At 41.1% G+C, this 25,579-nt stretch overlaps 1 protein-coding gene across 3 annotated transcripts in view; it reads left to right on the top strand.

Moving 5' to 3' along the window:
* The window catches only part of vps13c (vacuolar protein sorting 13 homolog C), a 511,929-nt gene that overhangs the window by 20,488 nt on the left and 465,862 nt on the right, over window positions 1–25,579 (top strand). For all 3 annotated transcript variants that reach the window (XM_076287956.1, XM_076287955.1, XM_076287957.1), the window contains exons 2-3: window positions 21,172–21,215; window positions 21,622–21,664. In XM_076287956.1, coding sequence (XP_076144071.1) covers window positions 21,172–21,215; window positions 21,622–21,664 — 87 coding nt within the window. The remainder of the gene's footprint in view (window positions 1–21,171; window positions 21,216–21,621; window positions 21,665–25,579) is intronic.

The raw sequence follows: 25,579 nt of genomic DNA, 5'->3' as shown, positions 1-25,579 counted from the left end.
CCCGCATCCCACTTTCGGCGGGAGAAGAGCGTGTTGTTGTTTAAATCATCAAATCACATAGCAACTGTTAACTTTGTAATAGCACTAATTAGCACCATGTCAGAGCAGCCAGAGGGCGAAGGAGTTTTTAATCGTCTTGCGATTGACTGCAGCCTATGCAAGACAGGAGCTGGCAGCAAGAATTGATGATTCAATGTTGCTTTGATTTTTTCGATTACAGCCAACACCATTATGAATGGAATTTCCTGTAGATGGTGCTGGTGCATTTAGTAGCCTAGGCCTACTAATTCATGTAGGCTACGACATTACAGCCTGCTTATTCTTCTTCCATTCATAGAAATAAGGAAATAAGCCCACTTTTTCTTCGATTATGTTGGGGAGGGGAAATTAGATGGTGCTGGTGCATTTAGTAGCCTAGGCCTACTAATTCATGTAGGCTACGACATTACAGCCTGCTTATTCTTCTTCCATTCATAGAAATAAGGAAATAAGCCCACTTTTTCTTCGATTATGTTGGGGAGGGGAAATTAGATGGTGCTGGTGCATTTAGTAGCCTAGGCCTACTAATTCATGTAGGCTACGACATTACAGCCTGCTTATTCTTCTTCCATTCATAGAAATAAGGAAATAAGCCCACTTTTTCTTCGATTATGTTGGGGAGGGGAAATTAGCTGACAGAATGTCTAAGTAGATGGGCTCTAGCCTAGAAATCTAGACGGGCTCTGCTACGGAACTAAAGAGCAACGTCTTGCACCATAATTTGCACTAGTCATAATGACGTTTGAGATATCTTCACCTTTCATTCTGCCTAGTCAAAACTGAATTAAAGATATCTGCAATTGCCATTTAAGATGTGTGACGAGTTGAATGTTGTTTTCAATGACGCGATGACAGATATCTGTAATTCAGTTTTGCCTAGTCAAAACTAAATTACAGATATCTCTATCTGACGTTTCGACTAGTCACAATTGACCTCTCCAGAATAAGTCCCGCCTCCGTAACTTCCGTATCCATCCAACTTCCGGGCGTGGATTGTCTATGGGAAATGACATGGCGTTTCGAAATATCATACCGGTAAAACATCTATAGGTAGCGAAGTTGAAAAAGCTGGTGGGCAGATTGGCCTACACACTGCCATATAGTTTCCACTGGATTTTTTGATTGTCGGTGCCGTTTAAGTAGTATACTATAGACTATACTACTTAAACGGCACCGAAAATCAAAAAATCCAGTGGAAACTAGATGGCAGAAGTGTGTAGGCCAATCTGCCCAGCAGCTTTTTCTACTTTGTCACCTACAGAGTTTGACAGGTACGATCTTTCAAAACGCCATGTTATTTCCCATAGACAATCCACGCCCGGAAGTTGGATGGATACGGAAGTTAGGAGGCGGGATATATTCTGGAGAAGTCTATTACGTTACAGATATCTTGAATGACAATTCCAACTATGCAAAATGTAATTGCGACTAGTCAGAAAGACGTTGTTGATATCTACAATGTTAATTCCAGATAGTCAAACTTAGCGGGTAAATGATAAAATCGCTTGCCATACACTGCCATTTTATAGGCCTACAGTCTATGGTGCGCTGTCACTTGCCACACACATCAGCGCCGAAGTTTTTAACACACAAACACTGGATGAACAATGGATTTTATGGAGCGGCGTCGACCAAATATAACCACAATTTAACATGGGCATATGCAAGCCTCAAAACAACAAAATAGGTTCATCTTTGCCTCACATACCAAAACCTAACTGATGTACAACAAACTGGCATGTCCCACTAACACTTTATTCCGTTTTGGGGGTTAATAATATGAAACACGTCAGTCATGTGCAAAAATTATCATAACTTAGTGTCATGTCTCGGTGAAGTTATGCAGTGAGCTGTCTAATGATTTGAAGTGAACACATGAAACTTATTTTCACCGAGTTAAATATTATTTAATTTGTTGGTCCTAATCTGACGACACAAAATGGTTATCATGGTAGCATATATTACAAAACTTTGATGTAGCTGGAGAGTTTGATGACAGATGTTGCTGTTTCAGATTCCCACGTAGCCTAAATTAGAAAATAGTTTAGCCTACTTACTGCTCGTTCAGCAGCCTGTTGCAAAACATTCACTTAGCCTAGATGTTTGCTATAATGAATATCTGGATCGATTGACAAATAAGCTGTCACAAGACAACATAGACCTACATTCATTTAATAGGAACACCATGCTATTGCATAGATACAAAATAACCAGTGGTGCAATTGGTTAGCAGGGTGGACTATTACTGCTAGCTTGCTATTTTAGTCAGCAGTTCGAGGCCCAAGTGATCTTCATAATTTTTGCGCATTATAATCACGATGTGTGTTTCTGCACAAAAAACGAGCAACGTCTGATGGGGTCATTTGTTACTGTTTGTGATGCAAAATTACTGAGGCAAAATTAATCTGCATTATTCAAGGCATGCATTCGCTGTGTTTGCTCATGTTATAGGCTATCACCAGTTAACCTGGACATCAGGAAAGCTAGTAAGCTAGTAGACTAGTCTAATATACTAATGACAAGCGTTGCTCTCTGTGGCGTAGTGGTGATAGTGCTTACTGCTTGGAACATTTTGCCTCAGTGAGACTCATGTTCGAAACCCAACAAAACCTTCGCTGATTTACTTTGACACATTTCCTGTTTGCACAACATTTTGTGTGGATGCTTAAGCAGACATGCATTATACATAGCGATTCCCGCATGTTTTCGGCAAGATCTTGCTTCATATTTTGTCATGCACATAGGCTTGTGAAAAGTGAATCTCCAGCACTGGAAGGGCGGAGGCAGAGCAAAGCGTTGTTAACAAGTAGGCAGGGTCTTGTTGAATATTCTCGGATTTTATGCAAATATCACAAGTTAACCTGCTCACCATCTAAACTGGAACACTGGGAGTTCAGAACTGCGTTGGTGTTTATTGTACGAATCTACTCTTTGGCCGGCTCATAAGCCCAAACAAGTGTGTGCAGCATGCCTTTACTTAGCCTACTAAAGGCGCATCTGCATCATCATAAAGATAGGCTAGCCCTTACGAGCCCGACCGTTCTAATTTCGTTACAAAAGTAACGATGGCCAATCGTCTAATATCTCAGCTGTCCAATGACTGATTTTATTTCTGAAATCTTCCCCGTAATGCTGACAACATAAGCTTCAATTTGATATGATTAGTTAAGGGGTTTATGGCGCGAAATGTTTTGGATACTTGAAGATGAGTCTTGAAAAAATATTTTCACTTGAGTCCGTGCATTTGACGTGGACAGCCGGATGCCACCTGTTGGAGTTTACCTCGACTGGAAACCACACAGCTGGATAAACTGAGGTAATATTGTTTTTACATCGGTTCTAGTTATGGTTTATCTTAATTTGAAGTCCTTAAATCATGTTATTTGACAGTAATATGCTTTCTCATCAGCGTCAACATTATGGCTTAGCAGGGGGGCTAGTGCATCGTCACGTAACCTTAGCTAACTGTATAATTCTGAACTGCTTGCAACATTGTCGTTTATTTATTATTTTCATTTGACAGTTTCATTTAAAAACCTGTTAGTATATAACCTGTAGGTAAGTTTGTTTTCTAGTACCAATTTGCTTGTTAGGTAAGCATTATATTGGCAAGACAGTATAGCAAACCAAAGCTGAATAAATCAATGGGCGCCGCGTTTCAAGTTGCGTTACGTTCTGACATGAAATAAGTTGAGCGATATTTTACTCCTCTCAATATGTAGTTGTAGAAAATAAGATGTGAAATCACATATTCTGTCAGAAATGTAATTAACTTATTGCCTTTCCTCCGGTTGTTATCTGTAGTGCAGTCTGTAGTGAACTATTTTAGCTTGCTAACTTCTAAATGACAAACATCAGACGTGCTTGTCTCAACATTTTCTAAGATGGCATGACTTCAAATAGATGAAGCACAACTCCTCAATATTTAGTTATAGAAAACATGATGTGAAATCACATATTCTGTCAGAAATGTCATTATTGCATTTCAGCAGTTTTTTACTAGGTGAAATCTAATCTGTCTGTATCTTGATGCCAGCCAGGCAATCAGATTTAGTAGCTAAACCCATGTGTAAAACAATGACTTTTCATAGGCCTACTTAGAAATATTTCGAGTATATTCTGAGGATGCTTCAATAGTTTAGGCTACCTCTTCTTTTGTGTGCATACATGCACAAATCTGTAGTTTTGTGATTTTATTTTTTACATGAATAAAGGTATTTGTACGATTTCGCTCTTGTTTCAGATGGAGGATGACAAGACCTACACAGACCTTCTCGCAAGCCTTTAGAGGTAGCTGACTGCTCTAGACTAAAACACTGTGTGAAATAGACTTGTTATGTTCTTTTTTACTCACATTGTTGTCCTAGGCATATGTGGTTTTACCAACCGGAAGGAATGGGAGCTTGTGCTTAGTAGGCCGTCGTATGCAAACAGTGCAGGGGCATGGGACAAAGACCCCAGAAGAGTTTCACAGGTTTCTGGGATTGATCATTTACATGGGGTTCACTTCCCTCCCTAATATCCATTGCTACTGGGAAACCAAGTCTTGGCAGGGATCAGGGGACATTGACCAAATGATGAATACAGATTGTGTACTCCAAAAAACGCAGAATACCAGAAAGCACTTTTCTCCATTGACATTGCAGTTGTCAGTAGCTTCTTGTTATTTCAAGTTTGACAATGCAATGCAGAATCTGGTGTTGAACCTAGGTTTGGTAGCTACAACCAGAAAGAATTTGGAGGAAATCTATCAGCTGGTAGGCATTTCTGTTGAAATTTCAGCCTCACCTTCAGCTGCTCCAACTACTACTCTGTCGTCTTTCCATCAAGTACATATTCCTGTACAGCAGGAGCTTGTTATAAAAAACGTACATAATAAAACTAAAGTAGCTTGTATGGCCCTGGAGTGTAACGGTAGGCGAATTTGTTTTATTGATAAACAAATTGCTGTCAGATTTGGCATTCTGCAAAAGGGGATGCGTTTAGTAATGAGTCATAGCTCTTCTGTGTTCAACCTTCAGGTTCCCCACCCCACCTTTCCCTATCCTCTTCTGTAAGTGTGTGTGTGTGGGTATGAGTTTGTGTGTATATGTGTGTATGTGTTTATTCTCCACAGGCTTGTTCTAAGTATGTAATCCACTTTCAAATGTTTAGAACACATTGAGTTTTGAGTGATGTTGATTGTATTCCTAGCTTTTCATGAATAATAATACATTTTATATATGTATATAATTTTCATATTATACTGATTTATATAAGGAAGTTGTATTTGTTGAATCAAATGTATTTTATGTCTCTTTTCCGAAATGGTCTTAAATGAATACAGTATACTTGCTTCCTGTATTACTGGTAAGGTACAGTATGTTTTTTTTTTTATGTCATTCTTATTGACTGTAGCATTTGCTTATATACAAATAAATGGTTTATTCTTATAGACCAAATACATATAAACCATTGTTTCTGACTTGATTATTAGTTTTTATGCATACTTTTTATGTTGTTGGTGAGAAAGTGAATGTGAATTCTGTCAACATTCTAAATCCCGTTTCCTGCATTTTTTTACACTGATCACTAAAATTATCATAACTTTTGAAAGGTTAATGATATTCCAATACAGTCTTTTTTGTTAAATAGCCCACAACTGCTGAACATTTCATACACTCTATATTTTTCCTCTATCTTGTAGAGAAATATGATGAAAATTCATTTTTATGTGAATGAAATTAAATTTTGACAAATTCCGGATATACATTTGGAGAGGATTTTCAAATACTGTTCATTACTATATCAACATTACCATATGTATTTTACATCATTTCATAGAACTGATCCTTCTGATTACAATGGTATGTATATCCCATTGATGGTATTATACTCCAGAAATAAGGTTTTTTGTGTGAGGAGGTCATCCAGCATCAAAAATGGAATGTTCGGCACGGGCACGAAAGGGCTAGCCTACATTTAATCTGCATCACGCCCCATTTTAGCGGAAAACAAGTTAACATACATATATCATTGATTCTAATGGGAAAGACAGATAGCCTATACACACCTTGACGTTACATCTAGTTATTAATTTACAGGCCATTCAATAATTTTACTAACACGGCAGTTCTAAAGAATTATGTGTATGTTACTTAGGCTACTCATGTGGAAACGATGTAGGCTACATTACAACCCATTCAGCACGTAGCCTACTAGCTACACTTACCATATCCCATGTAAAACGGTTAGCTTGCAAGCTAGCTAACTGTGGAACTTCAGTATAACAGGCATAGCCAATTATCTCACCTAGTTGTAGGAAAAAGGCTACGTTCATATTACAAGTGATAGAATGAATGTGTGACTTATGTTTAGTTGATGTTATGACATGTAAAGTTAAGCTTGCCGAACTTAGTTATAGTCAGCCATGGGCAGTTTGACTGTGCCTACATTCATGACACTCCTGTTAGTAGGCTAAACTGGAAAGAGCAAAAAATAGGAACATAATGGTCACATTAATCCCATAAACACACAGATAACTCTTACACCAACCTTATTTTGTGCCTTTTATTCACAGATTTATTAAGTATAACCCCTTTTCGCTCCCCACTTCCATTATCCAAACAGGGGGCGTGTACATGCAGCACGGTCTAGCTAGATCCAGTGTGGTGTTGAGGTTGTTCTAACGTTACTAGTTGTTGCAACAGCTTGTGAAAAAACTACAAAGTTTGTTACACCACATTCTCTGGTTACACCAAAAATAACGTTAATCTCGCGATAAAAAATTTGACGCCGTTAAAATAGGTTTACGTTAACGCCGTTAATAACGCGTTTAACTGACAGCACTAATTTAAAGGTTTGACTTCAGGCTTATTCAGTAGAGCATGTAGTGCTCTCCCCAATCCCAGACTTTCACATTGCATGTTTGTTTGTAATGGATGCAACAGTGAGATAGGCTACGCGCTTCACCATGATGGCAATGATTTGTTAACAGACATGAACCAAGACAAATAGCCCAGCAGCAATCTAAGTACAATTCACGATACGTTGTCAAATATTGAAGTTGTGGGAAGTTTACATAATTTATGCTGTAGGATGTTTAATTCGTCCCCTATGCTGTTTCATTTTTCCCAGCCAGGAGGGACGAATGAAACAAAACACACATTCGACTTCTCCTTAAATAACTCTTGACCGGTTTTGTTCAGAGCTATACATGCAACTGTAAAGGACAGATGTATGTTGCTAGTGACAAAATATTAACTTTCAGTGTTTTACGATGTCTTTGTAAATTACGTTTAATTAAAAAGTGTTTAATTCGTCCCGGTTCTCCCCTATGCTCTGGCTCATAGGCGCCGATACCGTGGGTGCTCTGTCGCTCCGTTGCTTAAAATCAAACATCGCAGTTGATGTTAAATTCAGCATCTCTGAATCTTTGTACAAGATGGCGCCAGTGTGTTTGTCGGCTTGCCGTCTGCTCCGAGAGCTCCTACCTGTTCGTTTGTTGTGTCTCTCACTGCTAATTCTTCTGCTGCTGTGCGAACCCTCAGTGGCTTTTCATACTTATGATCGCCAGTCTCTGTTGCATATTAAGAACTGTTTCGAGCAATACACGAGTGGAAATCCGGCTGCCAGTTTCAAACACCATCCTACGTTCTCCCACTTGCCAGTGGAGTGCGTTCCCCGGGTCCCTTGCTGCTCTGCTCGCCGCCAGAAACGTCGGAAGCGGCGGGGTAAACACGGAGGTCTCCGAGTGAAGATCAAGGCCTGGGCCCGTCTTGCCGCCTACCCCACACAGGTCGGGTTGATCTTTCCCTGACTCGGCGATCCTGGGACCTGAACTACTCCTGCCATATACCCATTGTCCCACAGCTTCCCTCGGAACCTGTCATTCCCATCCGATCGAGACCTCGCATCTGCAGTGGTGGAGTAAACCCGGATAACATCCGACAGTTGGAATTCTCTCGTTGTGTGCAGCTCGCAACACACACTGAAGCGAAAGTGGCGCTTGTCAACAGCAGATCAGTGTTAAATAAGACGTTTATATTAAATGACTTTTTCTCCCAAAACGAATTGGATTTATTATTTTTGACTGAGACCTGGATTTCTGTCGGAGTCGTTGAGGCCGCTGCCTTTGGTGAACTGTGCCCTACAAACTGCTCTTTCATTAGCACTCCCAGGCCTTCTGGACGCGGAGGTGGAGTAGCTCTCGTTTATATCGTTTTTATCTGATTTTGTGTCAGTGTATGATCGCCTATTATTACTTGGTGATTTTAATATCCACGTCTGCTGTCCTGATAAACCCATGGTCAAGGAGTTTTGTGACGTGTTGGATTCGTTTGGCTTCACCCAGCACATTGATCAAGCTACCCATATACTGGGTCATACTCTAGATCTCGTCCTATCCTATGGTTTTTCTGTTGAGAACATCACAGTGGACAGTGCTATTTTTTCGGACCACAAGCCTATCTTTTTTAACATTGACATTGGAAATGTTCAGATAGTCAAAGCCCCCGGAAAATTAGTTCGTCGCTTAAGTAAAGATGTAGCCTCAGCTATGGTGGCAGCTGCTGATGCCTCATGTAGCCCTGACGATTTAATTGTCTTATTTAACTCTTCCTGCTCTGAGATTTTGGACTCAGTAGCCCCTCTCAAATTCAAACAGCCCAATTTTAAACCCAAGGTGAGGTATGATGACCATACTCGCTCACTCAGGCAGGCCTGTCGCAGAGCTGAAAGGAAGTGGAAGAAAGACCGCCTCACCATCTCCTTCCAAATTTTTAAAGCTGCGTTATCATCTTTTCAGACCGCTGCCAAAAATGCCAGAGCCAGACATTTCTCAGATATCATTAACCGGCATTCCAATAGACCCAAAATCCTGTTTAACACAATAAACTCCAATCATCATCAACCCACCTCTTTCTCCAGCCCCCATTATAAACTCAGACATCTGTGAGAACTTCCTACTTTTTTTCACCAACAAAATTGAGAACATCAGAGCTCTGTTCCCTCCTCCTGCTCCATCTCCACATATAACCCCTCACCCCATAGCAACTTTTTCCCACTTTAACCCTGTTTCCCTGGGCGATTTAAAGGACATTGTCCTCCCCATGAAACCCACCTCCTCCCCTGGTGATGACATTCCCTGTTCCATTCTTAAGGAAACCTTTGATGCCACAGGCCCCTCCCTTCAACTTATTATGACCGCCGCGCAGCGAAGCGGCGGTCATATAGGTTTAGTCAGATTTAATTTTTTTTTTTTCTTTTTCGCATGCCCAAATTTCCGTCAATGAGTCCCAGGACACTGAAAGACCGGGGTACACGAAACTTTGTGGGCATGTAACCCCACATGGATAGCATGGAACCATCGTTTTTCGTTTTGGTCTGTAACCCCCCCGCTTGACTGGACCCCCCGAAAGGAGGGTAGGGCAGACACAGTTTTCTGTGAATATCTCGAAAACCGTGGGGTTTAGGAGGACCATTTTTTTTTGTATGTTGATCTCAAGGGGCCATGTCAACCCATTCCATAACCACTCATTTCATGTATAGCGCCACCTAGTTAAACACAAAAAAGTAAAAATGAGGTGTTGTAATTGAAGGTATCTGTGACCTAACATAGTCAAAACTGCACGAAATTGGAAGTGTATGATCATTATGACACCCTCTGTATGCACGCCAAGTTTTGTGGAATTCCGTTCATGGGGGGCCACACAATAAATAAATTTATGTTACTATACACCAACTGGCCTGTAGGTGGCCGGAGACAGTTTTCTGTGAATATCTCGAGAACCGTAGGGCCTAGGAGGTCCATCTTTTTTATGTATGTTGGTCTTAAGGGGGCATGTCAACACATCCCATTACCACTTATTTCATGTATAGCGCCACCTAGTTAACAATTAAAAAGCAAAACATTTGGTGTTTTCATCACAATATCTCTGGCTGACAAGGTCAAAACTGCACGAAATTAAAAGTGTAGGATCATTATGACACCCTCCGAATGCATGCCAAGTTTTGTGTACTTTTGTTCATGGGGGGCCTTACAATAAAATAATTTATGTGTACATTTAGTGACATACACCAACAAGGATTCCCGGGTTTTCGCATGCCCAAATTTCCGTCAATGAGTCCCAGGACACTGAAAGACCGGGGTACACGAAACTTGGTGGGCATGTAACCCCACATGGATAGCATGGAACCATCGTTTTTCGTTTTGGTCTGTAACCCCCCCGCTTGACTGGACCCCCCGAAAGGAGGGTAGTGCAGACACAGTTCTCTGTGAATATCTTGAGAACTGTAGGGCCTAGGATGACCATTTTTTTCCGTATGTTTGCCTCCAGGGGTCATGTTAACCCATTTCATGTGCACACATGTGCACAGATACACACACACACACACACACATACATTCACAGTAATCATACGTATGACACATACTCACACAGTAGACATATGTACGCTTGCATGCACAGGCACATACGCAGGCACAAACACAAGCACGCACTCACACACACACACACACATAACATAAACATAACACAAACAATCAAGAATTTCTCAGAATTATAAACAGGCAAGATGGAGGTGGGGTTGTATAAAATGAATTTTACATGTGAAATCTATGAACTAATCATGTTTTGGTACTTGTTGTCTAGCAGATACCAGTGAGAATTGAGTGTGGATAATGCAATTTAGTGAGACAGTTAGAATCATATAGGCCTTTCAGCGTGATTTCTTTTTGTGGAAAAAATGTGCTGGACTGGGCGGCGGTCATATTTTGTACCACTCTGGGGTACATCTAGTTGTAAATTCTTGTCTGTCATCGGGTACTGTCCCTGCTTGCCTTAAACATGCTGTTGTCCAGCCTCTACTGAAGAAACCCAACCTGGACTCCAAATGTCTGAATAACTACAGGCCCATCTCTAAACTGCCCTTTATTTCCAAAGTGTTAGAAAAAGTAGTGTTGTCCCAGCTGTCCCCCTTCCTATCCCAACATGCCAGCTTGGAGCCCTTTCAATCAGGCTTCAGAGCGTTTCACAGCACAGAAACTGCACTGCTGAAGATAACAAATGACCTACTCCTCACACTCGATGCAGGTCAAAATGCAGTCCTGGTCCTTTTGGACCTCAGTGCAGCCTTTGATACTGTGGATTAGGGCTGGGACAACGCGTCGACGTAATCGATGACATCGACACAAAAAATACGTCGACGCAAATTATGAGCATCGATTCGTCAAGCATAACGTGTGCTGCTAAATATTTTTAATTTTACACCTTCAGTGTTTTCCATACGTTGACTAATCTGTGGCTGGGCACCACGAAATCAAAACCGGCCACCACACATTGATGTTTTATGTTGTAGGCCTACTATTTAAATTAAAGATAAGATAAAATAATTTAATTGAGCTGCACTTTTTACTCACACAGCCTTTCCTCGCCCCGCCCGCTCTCTCTCGTAACGAGCCCGCTGCTCCTCCTCTGCATGTGCATTTAACAAAATATTCACGATTGTTGAAGGATTGTTGTTGCCACATAGAAGCACTGCATAACATAGTGGGCTAAATTGCTATTAAATCCGCTTAGCATCGTGAACATGCTGCGCAAATTTGCAGCATTAAAACTGCTGCATTAAAGTTAAAGTAAACTCTGCTAAGGTCTTATCACAACATAGTACAATGAGGAGACTAAACTCTAAAGTTAAGTTACAGTATGCAATCAAGCAGTATCTCAAAGCTAACGTTACAATACTGTTTGGGTGTCAAGTTTAGCATGCTTACTTGCAGCTGCTTATTCATTACTAATGCAGGGCTCATTTTATTGACTGAATGTTCCCGATGTAAATGGAAAAGTGTTTTCCAAGACTCAAAAGTGCTTGTCCAAAGGAGAAGTACGAACCGATATTTGAACTAACTACGTTATGAATTGCATCCACACATCAGCAGCCTTTTAACTGTGTTAATGTTAATTGCAAGGATTCCCACACGAACGTTTTAAAATGACAGGCACTCAATTAGACATACACTACTGAACTTTATTGACTGCTACCTCTGACTAAGAATGCATCACTTTGCACTTGTATAGTCTTTTATTTTGTTATTTTTAAGAGCAATAAACATATATTGCAATGTTAAAGAATTGTTTTTTTCATTCAGATGTGTAAATAAACATGTATAAGTTGCTATTAGTGAATTAATGGGGAGATAATCGAATCGAATCGAAATCGAATCGGACTGAAAAAATGAATCGTTAGATTAATCGATGCATCGAAAAAATAATCGCTAGATTAATCGTTTAAAAAATAATCGTTTATCCCAGCCCTACTGTGGATCATACCATCCTCCTCAACCGCCTGGAAGAGTGGGTGGGCATTAAAGGGACAGCACTGCTCTGGTTCAAATCCTATCTCCAACACAGAACTTTCTCCGTCTCCATTGGTCACTCCTCATCTACCTCAGCTCCGGTCTCCTATGGTGTCCCTCAAGGCTCAATTTTAGGGCCAATACTCTTTTGCCTATACATGCTCCCCCTAGGGGACATTGTCCGTAAACATTTTGTTTCTTTTCATTTTTACGCTGATGACACACAGTTATATCTTCCATTGACATCACAGCAGTCCACCCAATCCCTCCTAGATTGTATAGAGTCCATCAAGCATTGGATGTCTAACAATTTCCTACAACTCAACGACAGCAAGACCGAGGTGGTAATTTTCGGCTCCCCTAAATCAATACCCACAGTAGCTGACAGTCTATCACACCTCTCCCCTTTTGTTAAACCCTCTGCAAAAAGCCTTGGGGTTATCTTTGAGCCTGACCTGTGTTTTAAAAAGCAGATTAATGCTGTCATAAAAAATAGCTACTATCAGCTGAGAGTGATCACAAGGCTCAAGCCCTCGCTGTCCTTTAAAGATTTTGAAACCGTTATCCATGCATTTATTACATCTCGGCTGGATTACTGTAACGCACTTTACTTTGGCCTCCCCCAGAACCAGCTTGCCCGCCTGCAGTTGGTGCAGAACGCTGCTGCCCGGCTTTTAACAGGCACCAAGAGGCAGGAACACATCACCTCTGTCCTCTCCTCTCTGCACTGGTTCCCTATTTGTTTTAGAATCCAGTTTAAAATGCTCCTTCTAGTTTTTAAGTCCCTCCATGGCCAGGCCCCTATATACATCTCAGACATGCTACAGCATTGCTCTGCATCCAGGCCCCTCAGGTCTACTGACAAAGATCTTCTCCATGTTGGCCGGTCCCGCCTGAAGCAAAAAGGGGATCGTGCTTTTGAAATTGCAGCTCCACGCCTCTGGAACGGTTTTCCTCCCGATATCAGATCTGCTCCCACGACTGCTGCTTTTAAATCTAGACTTAAAACCTACCTATATACATTGGCCTTTGCCTCTTAGATCTTCATTTCTTTTATCTTGCTTTTATTGTACTTTATGTATACTTTTAGCCTTTGCCCCTTAGTTTTTAGCTTCTTCTTTCCTTTAAGACACTGTTTTAATTACTTTATGTATCTAAATTGCTCTTAGCTCACTTTATGTATCTTATTAATCAATGCTGTCAGTGTTGCAACTGTACACTGCGTGCAGATGTTTTTCTTTTTTGTCTATTGGAATGCCAGTGTTGCAACTGTACACTGCGTGCTTTTATTTATTTATCTATTTTCATTCTAGCTAGTCACTGTACAGCACTTTGGTCAGTTTTGCACTGCTTTAAATGTGCTTTATAAATAAAAATGACTTACTTACTTACTAATCTCTCATAATGTGATTGGCTATGTTGCTGTCAATCCCCTACTCCACATCCTAACAACCAATGAGAGCGTCTCTCGTATGAAAATTCCTGACACTTCCCACCTGAAGATTAACGCAAGGCCTTGTCGGGCCCAAATGTTTATAGCCCTGAATATCATTTTAAAAGTAGTCTGACAAAGCTTATTGTTTTGTGACACAGCTAAACACTGGTACCTCATAGAACGTCTATAACATAGCCTAGGTCAGGGCTATTCAATTAGTTTGTAATGGGGGCCAGTTCATGAAAAGCATCACAACTGAGAGAAATGGAGAAATGCGGCTTGAAATATGAGTCACATTAACAGATGTAGATGCAATGAACAGCAGCAATATGGGTGTTCAAATGTTGTATTTTGTACATGCATAACAACATCATTAGCCAGTTGGTGACTAATATCTGAAATCTGTGATAATAACAGTAATGGAATCTGTGCTTTGCGCAGTAACTGCTAAGTCCAAGATTTCCAGTGAGTACAAACATTCAAACACTGTTCAGGTGAAATAATGTGTGATCAGTCGCATATGTAGCTCTTCTGACTTATAGGCCTACTTGTTACATTTGACGTTCCCACCATTTAAATGCGATGACCGTACCTCTAGATTTTCTTTAGCAGTGGGGGCAGGCCAGTCATAATAGCCTAATAATAATAACACAGGGGTCCGGGGTAGGGCTGGGACAACGCGTCGACGTAATCGATGACATCGACGCAAAAAATACGTCGACGCAAAATATGAGCGTCGATTCGTCAAGCATAACGTGTGCTGCTAAATATTTTTAATTTTACACCTTCAGTGTTTTCCATACGTTGACTAATCTGTGGCTGGGCACCACGAAATCAAAACCGGCCACCACACATTGATGTTCTATGTTGTAGGCCTACTATTTAAATTAAAGATAAGATAAAATAATTTCATTGAGCTTCACTTTTTACTCACACAGCCTTTCCTCGCCCCGCCCGCTCTCTCTTGTAACGAGCCCGCTGCTCCTCCTCTGCATGTGCATTTAACAAAATATTCACGATTGTTGAAGGATTGTTGTTGCCACATAGAAGCACTGCATAGAACACAGTGGGCTAAATTGCTATTAAATCCGCTTAGCATCGTTACCATGCTGTGCAAATTTGCAGCATTAAAACTGCTGCATTAAAGTTAAAGTAAACTCTGCTAAGGTCTTATCACAACATAGTACATTGAGGAGACTAAACTAAGTTAAGTTACAGTATGCAATCAAGCAGTATCTCAAAGCTAACGTTAGAGTACTGTTTGGGTGGCAAGTTTAGCATGCTTACTTGCAGCTGCTTATTCGTTACTAATGCAGGGCTCATTTTATTGACTGAATGTTTGTAAGTCTTTGCGAATGTTTGCTGCTTGTCCAAAGGAGAAGTATGAACCGTTATTTGAACTAACTACGTTATGAATTGCATCCACACATCAGCAGCCTTTTAACTGTGTTAATGTTAATTGCAAGGATTCCCACACGAACGTTTTAAAATGACAGGCACTCAATTAGACATACACTACTGAACTTTATTGACTGCTACTGTAACCTGCGTTGTGTTGAACCTGCGCGATTCAGCCCTGCACACGCCCGGACTCGAACCCGCGAAACAGCAGGCCAGGCTACTGGCTCGCATGCCAGCAGCACTCTTGAGGCGTCGGGGAGCCTCAAGACGTTCCACAAGCACAGCTAAGCTAGCTGGCATCCGTTACACTCACCCCCCTAAACCTCACTCCCGATCCGGGTCACGGCACCAATGTAACCTGCGTTGTGTTGAACCTGCGCGATTCAGCCCTGCACACGCCCGGACTCGAACCCGCGAAACAGCAGGCCAGGCTACTGGCTCGCATGCCAGCAGCACTCTTGAGGCGTCGGGGAGCCTCAAGACGTTCCACAAGCACAGCTAAGCTAGCTGGCATCCGTTACACTCACCCCCCTAAACCTCACTCCCGATCCGGGTCACGGCACCAATGTAACCTGCGTTGTGTTGAACCTGCGCGATTCAGCCCTGCACACGCCCGGACTCGAACCCGCGAAACAGCAGGCCAGGCTACTGGCTCGCATGCCAGCAGCACTCTTGAGGCGTCGGGGAGCCTCAAGACGTTCCACAAGCACAGCTAAGCTAGCTGGCATCCGTTACACTCACCCCCCTAAACCTCACTCCCGATCCGGGTCACGGCACCAATGTAACCTGCGTTGTGTTGAACCTGCGCGATTCAGCCCTGCACACGCCCGGACTCGAACCCGCGAACAGCAGCACCTCGGATCGGGAGGCGAGCACGCTAACAATTGAGCCAATAGCCCAGGCTATTGGCTCGCATGCCAGCAGCACTCTTGAGGCGTCGGGGAGTGAGGTTTTCCAACTAAGCTAGCTGGCATCCGTTACACTACCTCTGACTAAGAATGCATTACTTTGCACTTGTATAGTCTTTTATTTTGGAATCTTAAGAGTAATAAACACATATTGCAATGTTAAAGAATTCATGTTTTTTTCATTCAGATGTGTAAATAAACATGTATAAGTTGCTATTAGTGAATTAATGGGGAGATAATCGATAATAGAATCGAAATGAAAAAATGAATCGTTATATTAATTGATGCATCGAAAAAATAATTGCTAGATTAATCGTTTAAAAAATAATCGTTTATCCCAGCCCTAGTCCGGGGGTGTCTCCCCCGGGATTTTTCTTTTTTTCTGGTTGCTAATCACACTATTTTAACATGTTTTGAGAGGGACAGGCCCATCTTTTTTCTGACGCACGTCACGTTACCCCATGCATTAAACCAAAGCCACGATGTCCAAGAGGCATTTAGACAGGCTCATTTCTGACTTCACTAGACTATTATTGCATTTGTTTATGTTGTAAGACGTGAAGAAAATGAAGGACATAGCCTGGGCTACGCACAAATTCATCATTCACTAAATGGAGTTAACCAAATATTTCTTTATTAGGGCAGGGAAGGCATATTTCTGGCTATTAAATTATTTCTAAACTAGTCTGCTAAAGTCTGTAGTGAAGTCTGTGTAGGGTTTTCCAGGCTCCATTTCTTTTTACGAGACACCCTGCTCACAAGAGCCATCTGCCGATTGTTTGGGTTGTTGCAGCGTCGTTGCAGCGTCACTGGAGAAATACAAATTAAAGTTGCGTGATCCCGTGTGATGTCACGCGCGGACCTCGAGGGAAGCTGGCCAATTTGAAGTAATGCCCACTGTAACACTTAAGAACATTTTATGTAGTCTCCAAAAAACAGCAATAAACATTTGAATTGAAGTCATTATTGAATTTAAAATCATCAAAACTGGTCAAAAAAGAATGAAAAGTATGTTAACAAACTTTATTCATTTGTTTTAATAGTTTCTTAAGGAGGTATTGTCCTATAGTGTGACATCTTTGTCCTATGGTGTGACAGGCCAAAGTGTCACACCAAATGACATTTCCCGTCACACCAAAGGACCTTTAACCTTTTGTGGCAGTTAAAAACCATGCTAATACTAGCTGAACTGTCATTAGCAAAGCACAGGCCTTAATTTGGGGCAGGCTTGTGTTCGAGGCAGGCCTTTATTTCTTACTTCCGTTTTTATTGTGAGACAAGCGTTTCGTTTGGAGCGGCATACTGGTATGCTATCAAAATCAGAAGATTTTCGGTTTGGTTTGGGATTTAATTTACTTTTGGTCTGTTTGATTATATTGCTAAATGTTGGGACTAATGGGCACTGAAATCTGGGGGTATTTGATGGTTCACTATGTAGTTGATAGAGTGTCCACCCGCTATGTATTCCGAGACAAGGCAGTCGTTTTCACTTATTCATTGAACATTCAAGTTCAAGTTGAAGTTCAAGTAGTTTTATTGTCATGTACTTATAAAATGAATTATAAATAATGAAATTCTTAAGCTCAAGAGCCAGCTCAACTTAAAAGAATAAATTAAAAGCAGTAATTAAGAAGATGTAATTTGTGTGTGTGTGTGGAGGGGGGTGATGAAAAGGGGAATGATGAAATGGTGTGTATTTGTGTGGGGAGGGGGTATGTTGTGTGTCTGTGTGGGGGTTCTGAGGTTTGAGGTTGATTAGCTATAGGGAAGAGAATTACAGTTCAGCATCCTGGTGGCTTGTGGAAAGAAGCTATCTCTGTATCTGCTCGTACAAGTCTGCATACCCTTGTACCTTCTACCAGATGGTAGGAGTGTGAAGACACTGTGGCTGGGATGACTGAGGTCAGCGAGGATTCGCTTGGTCTTTCTCCTGCAGCGCTGGCTGTAAAGGTCCTGGATAGTTGGTAACTCAGTCCTTGTGATGCGTTGCGCTGACCTGACCACCCTTTGCAGAGCTTTGCGATCATGAGCGGTGCTGTTACCATACCATGCTGTAATGTTGCCGTCAGGATGCTCTCAATGGTACAGCGGTAGAAGTTGGTCAGTATTTTACCGTCCATACCAAACTTCCTCAGCTGCCGAAGAAAGAAGTCGCTGTCTTGCTGACTTTGTGACCATACCTATATGGTGTGACTAGCTCAGACCCTCACTGATGTTAATTCCAAGGAATCTGAAGCAGGTGACTCTCTCTACTGCTGTGGCTCCAATAAAGATGGGTGTGTGCTCTTCCTGCAGTCTCCTGTAGTCCACAATCAACTCCTTGGTTTTGCTGACGTTGAGCAGCAGGTTGCTGTCTTGGCACCAGGATGTCAGGGTTGCCACCTCTGCTCTGTAAGCAGACTCATCATCACTCGTGACACAGCCGATTATGGTGGTGTCATCAGCAAACTTAATGATGGTGTTTGAGGTGTGAGTTGCCATACAGTCATGAGTATACAACTTAACACACATCCCTGCGGTGCACCAGTGCTGAGTGTTAGAGTGGAGGAGATGATGTTACCCAGCTGTACCGCCTGTGTCCTGTCAGTCAGGAAGTCAAGGATCCAACTGCACAGAGAGGAGCTGATGTTCAGGTCTCTCAATTTCATGATCAGCTTGGATGGAACTATGGTGTTAAAAGCAGAGCTGTAGTCGATGAAGAGCATCCGTACATAGGTCTTTTTCTTATCTAGGTGAGAGAGAGCAGTGTTCAAAGCAAATGCTATGGCATCGTCTGTGGACCTGTTTGGCCTATAGGCAAACTGGAGTGGATCTAATGTAGAAGACAGGGAGGATGTAATATTATGATCTTTAACTAACCGCTCAAAACACTTCATAACAACAGAGGTGAGAACAACAGGTCGGTAATCATTAGCTCGCTGTTGATTTCTTAGGGACTGGAATGATGATTGACCTCTTGAAACATGCGGGGATAACAGGCTGATGTAGGGAGAGATTAAAGATGTCCATAAAGACCTCACCCAGTTCAGATGCGCAAGCCTTGAACACTACCTGGGATGTTGTCAGGTCCTGAAGATTTATGTGTATTCACCCTTCTAAATGATTTACACACATCTCTTCCAGATAACTGAAATAGGCAGCAATCTTGCTCTAACAGAGACTCTGACCTGTCATTTTTAAAGCTGCAAGAGAAGCAGACACCTCTGCTCTGACGCTCCTTCCTCTGTAGTCTGTAATTGTCCTTAGTCCACTCCACATGTCTCTGGTGTTAGAGCCGCTGTAGTGTGACTCCACCTTTTCCCTGTACTGTCTCTTAGCACTTTTAATTGATGTTCTCAGTTCATAACGTGCTTTACTGTACTCACTTGGATTGCCAGAATGGAAGGCAGCTGTCCGAGCTCCTAGTGCTGAACATACCTCTCCGTTCACCCATGGCTTCTGGTTAGGAAAAGTTTGTACGGTCACCCCACGGTACAATGTCATCAATGCATTTGCATATATAGCCCCTTACTGTTGTGTGGAAACAGTCACGCATCTGATTGATCCGTCCAGCGATGTACTAAGCGAATCGCAGGTCGCTCACATTTCAGCTTCTGTCTATAGGTGGGCAGTAACAAGACTGAAGAGTGATCCGATTTACCAAAGGCTGGGCGAGGGCATGCTTTGTAGGCATGGCTGTATGGAGTGTATGCATTATCCAGGTTGTTATCACCTCGAGTTGGAAAACTCACATGTTGATTTCGGTAGAACTTTCTTCAGGTTGGCTTTATTGAAGTCGCCGGCCACGATAAATGCGGCCTCCGGATGCAGAGTTTCATGCCGATCAATAATTTCATACAGGTCGTCCAGCGCCCGTGTGGTGTTAGCATGTGGTGGGATGTAAACAGCGATGAAAAAGACTGCTGAGAATTCCCCGGGTAGATAGAAAGGCCTACATTTGACCATGAGATGTTCGAGGTCAGGAGAGCACCCTGTCAATGTCGTTTGTACATCCACACACCAGCATTTGTTAACCAGAATGCACACACCACCTCCTCTGTTCTTGCCTGACTCCGTTGTTCTATCCTGCCGATGGATGGAGAGTCCCTCCGGCAGAATGACAGAGACTGTAATTGAGGAGTCCAACCACGTCTCCGTAAAAAAAAGACATTGCAGTTCTTGATATCACGTTGAAACACCAGTCTGCTTTGAAATCATCCAGCTTGTTATCCAGTGATTGGACGTTAGCCAGGAGAATGCTAGGAAGCGGAGGACGATGTTGTCTTTTCCTCAATCTGACCAATATAAACGGTAATGGTAAACCGAGGACAATGGCAACATTTTAGAGTGTCCCAGCCATAGTCCAGACCTCAATCCGTGGTGAGCACAAAGACAGAGTGATGGCAAATAATCGCTCTTCACTCAAAACCCAGATTGCTGTTAAAAATGTGCAGTCTAAAATCATTGTGGAGACATGGAGAGGCTTGGTAGGTATTATAAGAACCATTTTGAGAGTTGTTAATGCAAATAAAGATATTTCCATTGATTATTTAAAAAGGGTATGAATAATTTTGGACACGGCATTTTTCATAAAAAATGCTAAAAAAGATCAAGACGATTATTTTTTGATTCCATGTTTCTACCACATTGTCTTACAACCTTTTGGCATTGGCAGTGTCATTTTCAAATCAACATTACATCAATATTTCCCAGGGGTATGAATAATTTTGTTCTTAACTGTATATCTGCCGCCCATAAAACAAATTTATACCGTTAGCCTGTTAGCCTATGTAAGCTAATTTAGTTTAACGTCCGGCTTTAGCTAACGTCATACCATATTAACCAAAGATTCTAAAGTGCTTCGCTCATTTTTAAAAGATGCATTTAATTCAGTCATCAGTTCATTCAGTTCATTAAGTCATGTTTTGTGAGACAGCTCTCTATGTTGGGAAGGAGGCAGCAGGCAGCTGTCTTCCGTTTCAAACAGACCCTCTATTGCTGAATCATGGTGAAACTGATTCCCACAAAATGTTTCATACAATATAAGGTAATTATACTTTTAACCTTTATTTTCAGGCAATGTTGTCCTTGAGAACCTGAGAGTGAAAGAAAATGCTTTGGTGAGTCTACTATCACTTTACCTTCATGATTAATGTCAAGCATAAACCAAACACTAGTGTTTTACTGGTAAGCTATCTTTAAAGGTGTTACAACTTTTTGAGCAATGTTGCCATATAACCGGTTTAATGGGTTCTGAATGGATGTTCACAATAATTTGTCTACTGATAATTAAAGTTCTCCAGAAAAAAAGGTTGCCCAATATGAATGGGAATATGCCAAAACATTGCCCAGCAAAAAGTCACTCTTTGTGTCATCAGATTTGCAGCCTATTTGTCTGTAATTTGTATTTGTTCTAGAATTTTCAGGAGGGCCATGTACTGTAGCCTGCATGCATGAGAACAACTGAAAAACATTGGTAAATGTGTGAAAAACATTGGTATTTTTTTTTCTTTGTTCTCTTCCTAGAGTGAGTTGGATGTACCATTTAGAGTGAAGGCAGGGCAGATTGGTGAGTATCATCAGTCATTTTCTATGTCCCCAAAACATTATGGGCGATATTTGAAATGATGGGCAAAGTGCAATGTCACTCACTGAGCAAAGTGTCTGAACTAAAGCTACTGAGCTGTCCCACCAACATACCTGCAAACTAGTCGCTTTTTGAGTGAAAATCCGTAGATGGGTCAAAGACGCTTGCTTTTTCTGTCCGACTGAACTTTTTACCAAATAATAAACATTAAAATGAATAAAATTATAACATGTATGTCTACCACCTCCCTTATACATATGCCCACTCTTATTTCTTTAAAAATAATTGGCTATTGGTCATTTTCTGCCATCTTAAGTGTGAAAACATCATGTGGGGCGACCGTCCGGCCTTGACTTCTGTTTGGACAACTGGTTTTAAATCAAACTAAAATAATTTAAATATAATCCTTACCCTATTTGGCATAATTTTAAACTTGTTTTCCATTGATTGACAAAGTTATGAAACATTTGTACACACATTTCAATCATAATAAACAAACAAATCTTGTCCGAAGATGTTCATTGTCTGAAATATCATCTGGGGCGACCATCAAGAAAATACAATTAAGGGACTTTTATTTTGACAATCATCTCAAAGAGGATGTTGCATCAGCCAGCCTCATGGTGAGGGTCCCACAGAGACAACTAGCAGGTGAATAGTCACTCATTTTTACAAACAAATCCTCTTTAAAACTGCTGCAGTGTATACGTCACATTTTGATATCATGTGGGGCGACCAACCTAAAACTGTAAATAATAAGTTTTATACGCAAATCTTTATTTTTAATGTAAATTGGTCAGTGATATGTGGTGAGAAGAAGCTAGCTTGGGTTCTATAGCTAAGCATTAGCCTGTTATACTTGATTAAACAGTAAAACATCATCTGGGGCGACCGAGCATCATGTGGGGCGACCGCCACTGATTGCTTAAATGATAGAAAACACATATCATGTATTTGCAGTTTCTGTATGCAAATGTTTTCATTCATTATATGCATTTAGTTGTTTTAAATAACTTTCTACATTTCACCACATATTTTTTCTAAATTTCAATAATTTCCATCCTACTTCAGAGAGGACTAAGCTTACTTCTTTTTGATTATTATGTTTTTATCAGAGAAATGTGTGAATATTAAGCATTCATTCTACTTTTTCCAATTCCTTTTCTAACTCTGTGTATGTTTAAATATACTTTTTTTTAGATGGCCCCACTAACAAGCAAAGAAAAGACTGCTCGCTACAGGCAGCGGATCAATGCAGATCCTGTAGCAAGAGCTGACTATCTTGCCTAATATCCTGACTAGGGGTGGGCGATATATATCGTCTGCGATAATATCGTGATTGTTGTTTTAACGACGTGCAAATTTACATTATCGAGTATTTAAATTACATGTGGGGAAAAAAACACTCAAAATCACGCATTGAAACCCCATACATTCACTAAATCCAGGAGGTGTATGCAAGAGAAGCCCCGTTGCAGCAGAGCAAGTGTCACATGATCGCTAGTGGGTCCACGTTGTCACACGCAGGCCTAATGTTTATTTTGTGTAGCGAGATCCAGACGTAACCTACTTGGGATTTTGTGCAGCTACTTCTGTTCACGTAGCATTAATGAGACAGTCACATTTTTTCCTACATGGTATTATATGGAGAGAAAACATTTGCCTTTGAGTATTTTAATAGTCAGTTGTAAACAAAGAACTCTTCTCATGTAACCCTTTTGTAAATGGACTGAAGTTCGCTCTAAATATCTACGTGTATCGTAACCGTTAGCATCTCTATGGGATTTCTCATATACATTAGCCATAAGCTAACGCATTAGTTTCTATTCTGTAACTTGGAATGCTAGCTTACATGATTTCTCTTAAAACAAAACATCGAAGGAAAAAAATTAGATGTAATCTGTTGGTCTGCTTAGTTTTACAGTGAATCCTAAGTAAAGGTTTTTGAAAGGAACTTCAGCTTCAGACTTTCTCTTGGGAAACTGTTAAGGCCTAGTCATCTTCTTTAATGTAGCTGGCTAGACTATGCCATTGCCACACAAGTGGGCAAAATTGGAAATGTGTCATAGGGCCCTATCATGACATTCTAAAGTGCATCGTCACTCGTCAAAAGTCTATTCAAATTTAGTAGGATGTCCAGTTCACATTGGGAGGGGTTTCGTTCTCAAAAGTGGAGCGCATGGCGTAACAAGGTGTTCCTAGGTCTTTTAATCAGTCACATGGGTGTGTTTGGGGCGTAACATAGCAGAGGAGTTGCTTATATCTCGCGACAGTGCGTCTTCAGCTGTGCTCCATACGTGTCTCTCGCCTCTCCCCTAATCACTTTTAACCGTCATTACCAATTTGCAAATGATGGTGAATAACTACTCATTATGAGATGTACAGTATTTTGTAATATCTTTATTCTAATTATGTTTCCCATTGTAATCGTGCAATTTGTAATGCTTTGCATGGACGTGCGCTGGTGTGCGTTCATGAATGATAGAAGGATGGTGCGTGCACCTGCCAATATGACTGTTGACATGCGCTCTTAAAATAGCATATGAACAACTCGCCATTGACTTCTGACCAGGTTTAGGTGGTGTATGATAGCGATTTTTAGACAACGCGCTAGGTCCCTCCCTAGGTTGTTAATTGCCACACCCCTGGGCGCAATGCTTAAAAAATAAACGTGCAAAATACCGAATTCAACTTTCCGCGGGTGAATAACGAGTATTACGCCATGCGCTGGTGGCCCAAAATACAGCCCATAGAGTGACAATGCATTGGTTGATTTGGTTAAAAAGTCACAGGATAGGTTATTGGTTACTATTGTATTGATGCTATTAATAAATAATGAGCTGTAAAGTAATTTAGACTTCTACAATTTTTTTTAAAGGATAGACTAATTATCGTTATCGTCAAAATCACAAAAAATATCGAGATATTATTTTTTTTCCATATCGCCCACCCCTAATCCTGACTAATAGTGAGGAAACTGTTAATGCTATGAAATGTGTCAAATGAAATGGATATGCTGATTCTTCATAAAAATTCATTAAATGTGTTTTAACCCTCTAACCGCCCATGTCGCAATATTGCGACAAGCGTCATTACTGAATAAAACAGACGATAGACGCGAGTACAGTGTAAAATCTCATTTGTACTCTTGACCACTAGTTGGCAGACACCCAGAGCTTCGATTCAAGCTCAACCTTTTTTTTCAAAGTTTTCAGGAAGCTCGCGAAAACACGCGAGAAACACACGAAGAAGACGTGCATTTCCTCCATAATGCGGAAGCGATGCGGGCCTTAGTTTTGCACAAATTGAAGCAGAAATACACCAAATGTTGAAAAAAAAATTCACGTGTGATGAAGTCTTGGATCTGTTATTCACCTATTCTGATTCTGAAGGAGAATATCTGCCTTTTGGAGAATATGATCGATTGTCTATTGACTGATAGTCACGGTGCGTCTCTGAATGGAGGTACGTCTTTGCGACAGTGTCCACTAAGCATACCATGCTTATTTCGACCCTTTGCCCAACATAGCTGGAGGTGCCAGTGGCAATAATGATGATAGTGTCCGTAATGGACGTGGTATAGACAGCAGGGGTTGTAAAAATAGGGCTCTGAAGAACTACAAAGTCACCCGTGATATGGAACTGATTTGACCAGGCTACTTTATTGTAGTAGCATAGGGTTTGTGATTTATAGTAATAGTTTACTATTGTTGGTTTACATGTGACTGTATTCCTGTTCATTTGTTATGTCGGTGAAATGACAAAAAAAGAAAGTATAACTGCTCAAATATGTTCAACATCTAGTATTTACTGAAATGTACATAATTCACGGTGGTTACCATCCAGTGACGTCATAATATGCAAATTAGATGAGTAAATTTACCCCCTTCATAAACT

This window comes from Alosa pseudoharengus, unplaced genomic scaffold (genome assembly GCF_046254945.1).
Source record: "Alosa pseudoharengus isolate Yale_2024_CS ecotype anadromous, Long Island Sound unplaced genomic scaffold, YU_APseudo_1.1 YU_APseudo_1.1_scf_16, whole genome shotgun sequence".
Classification (NCBI taxonomy): domain Eukaryota; kingdom Metazoa; phylum Chordata; class Actinopteri; order Clupeiformes; family Clupeidae; genus Alosa; species Alosa pseudoharengus.
Note: the sequence above shows the minus strand (reverse complement) of the source record. Positions and strands in the feature narration are given on the sequence as shown.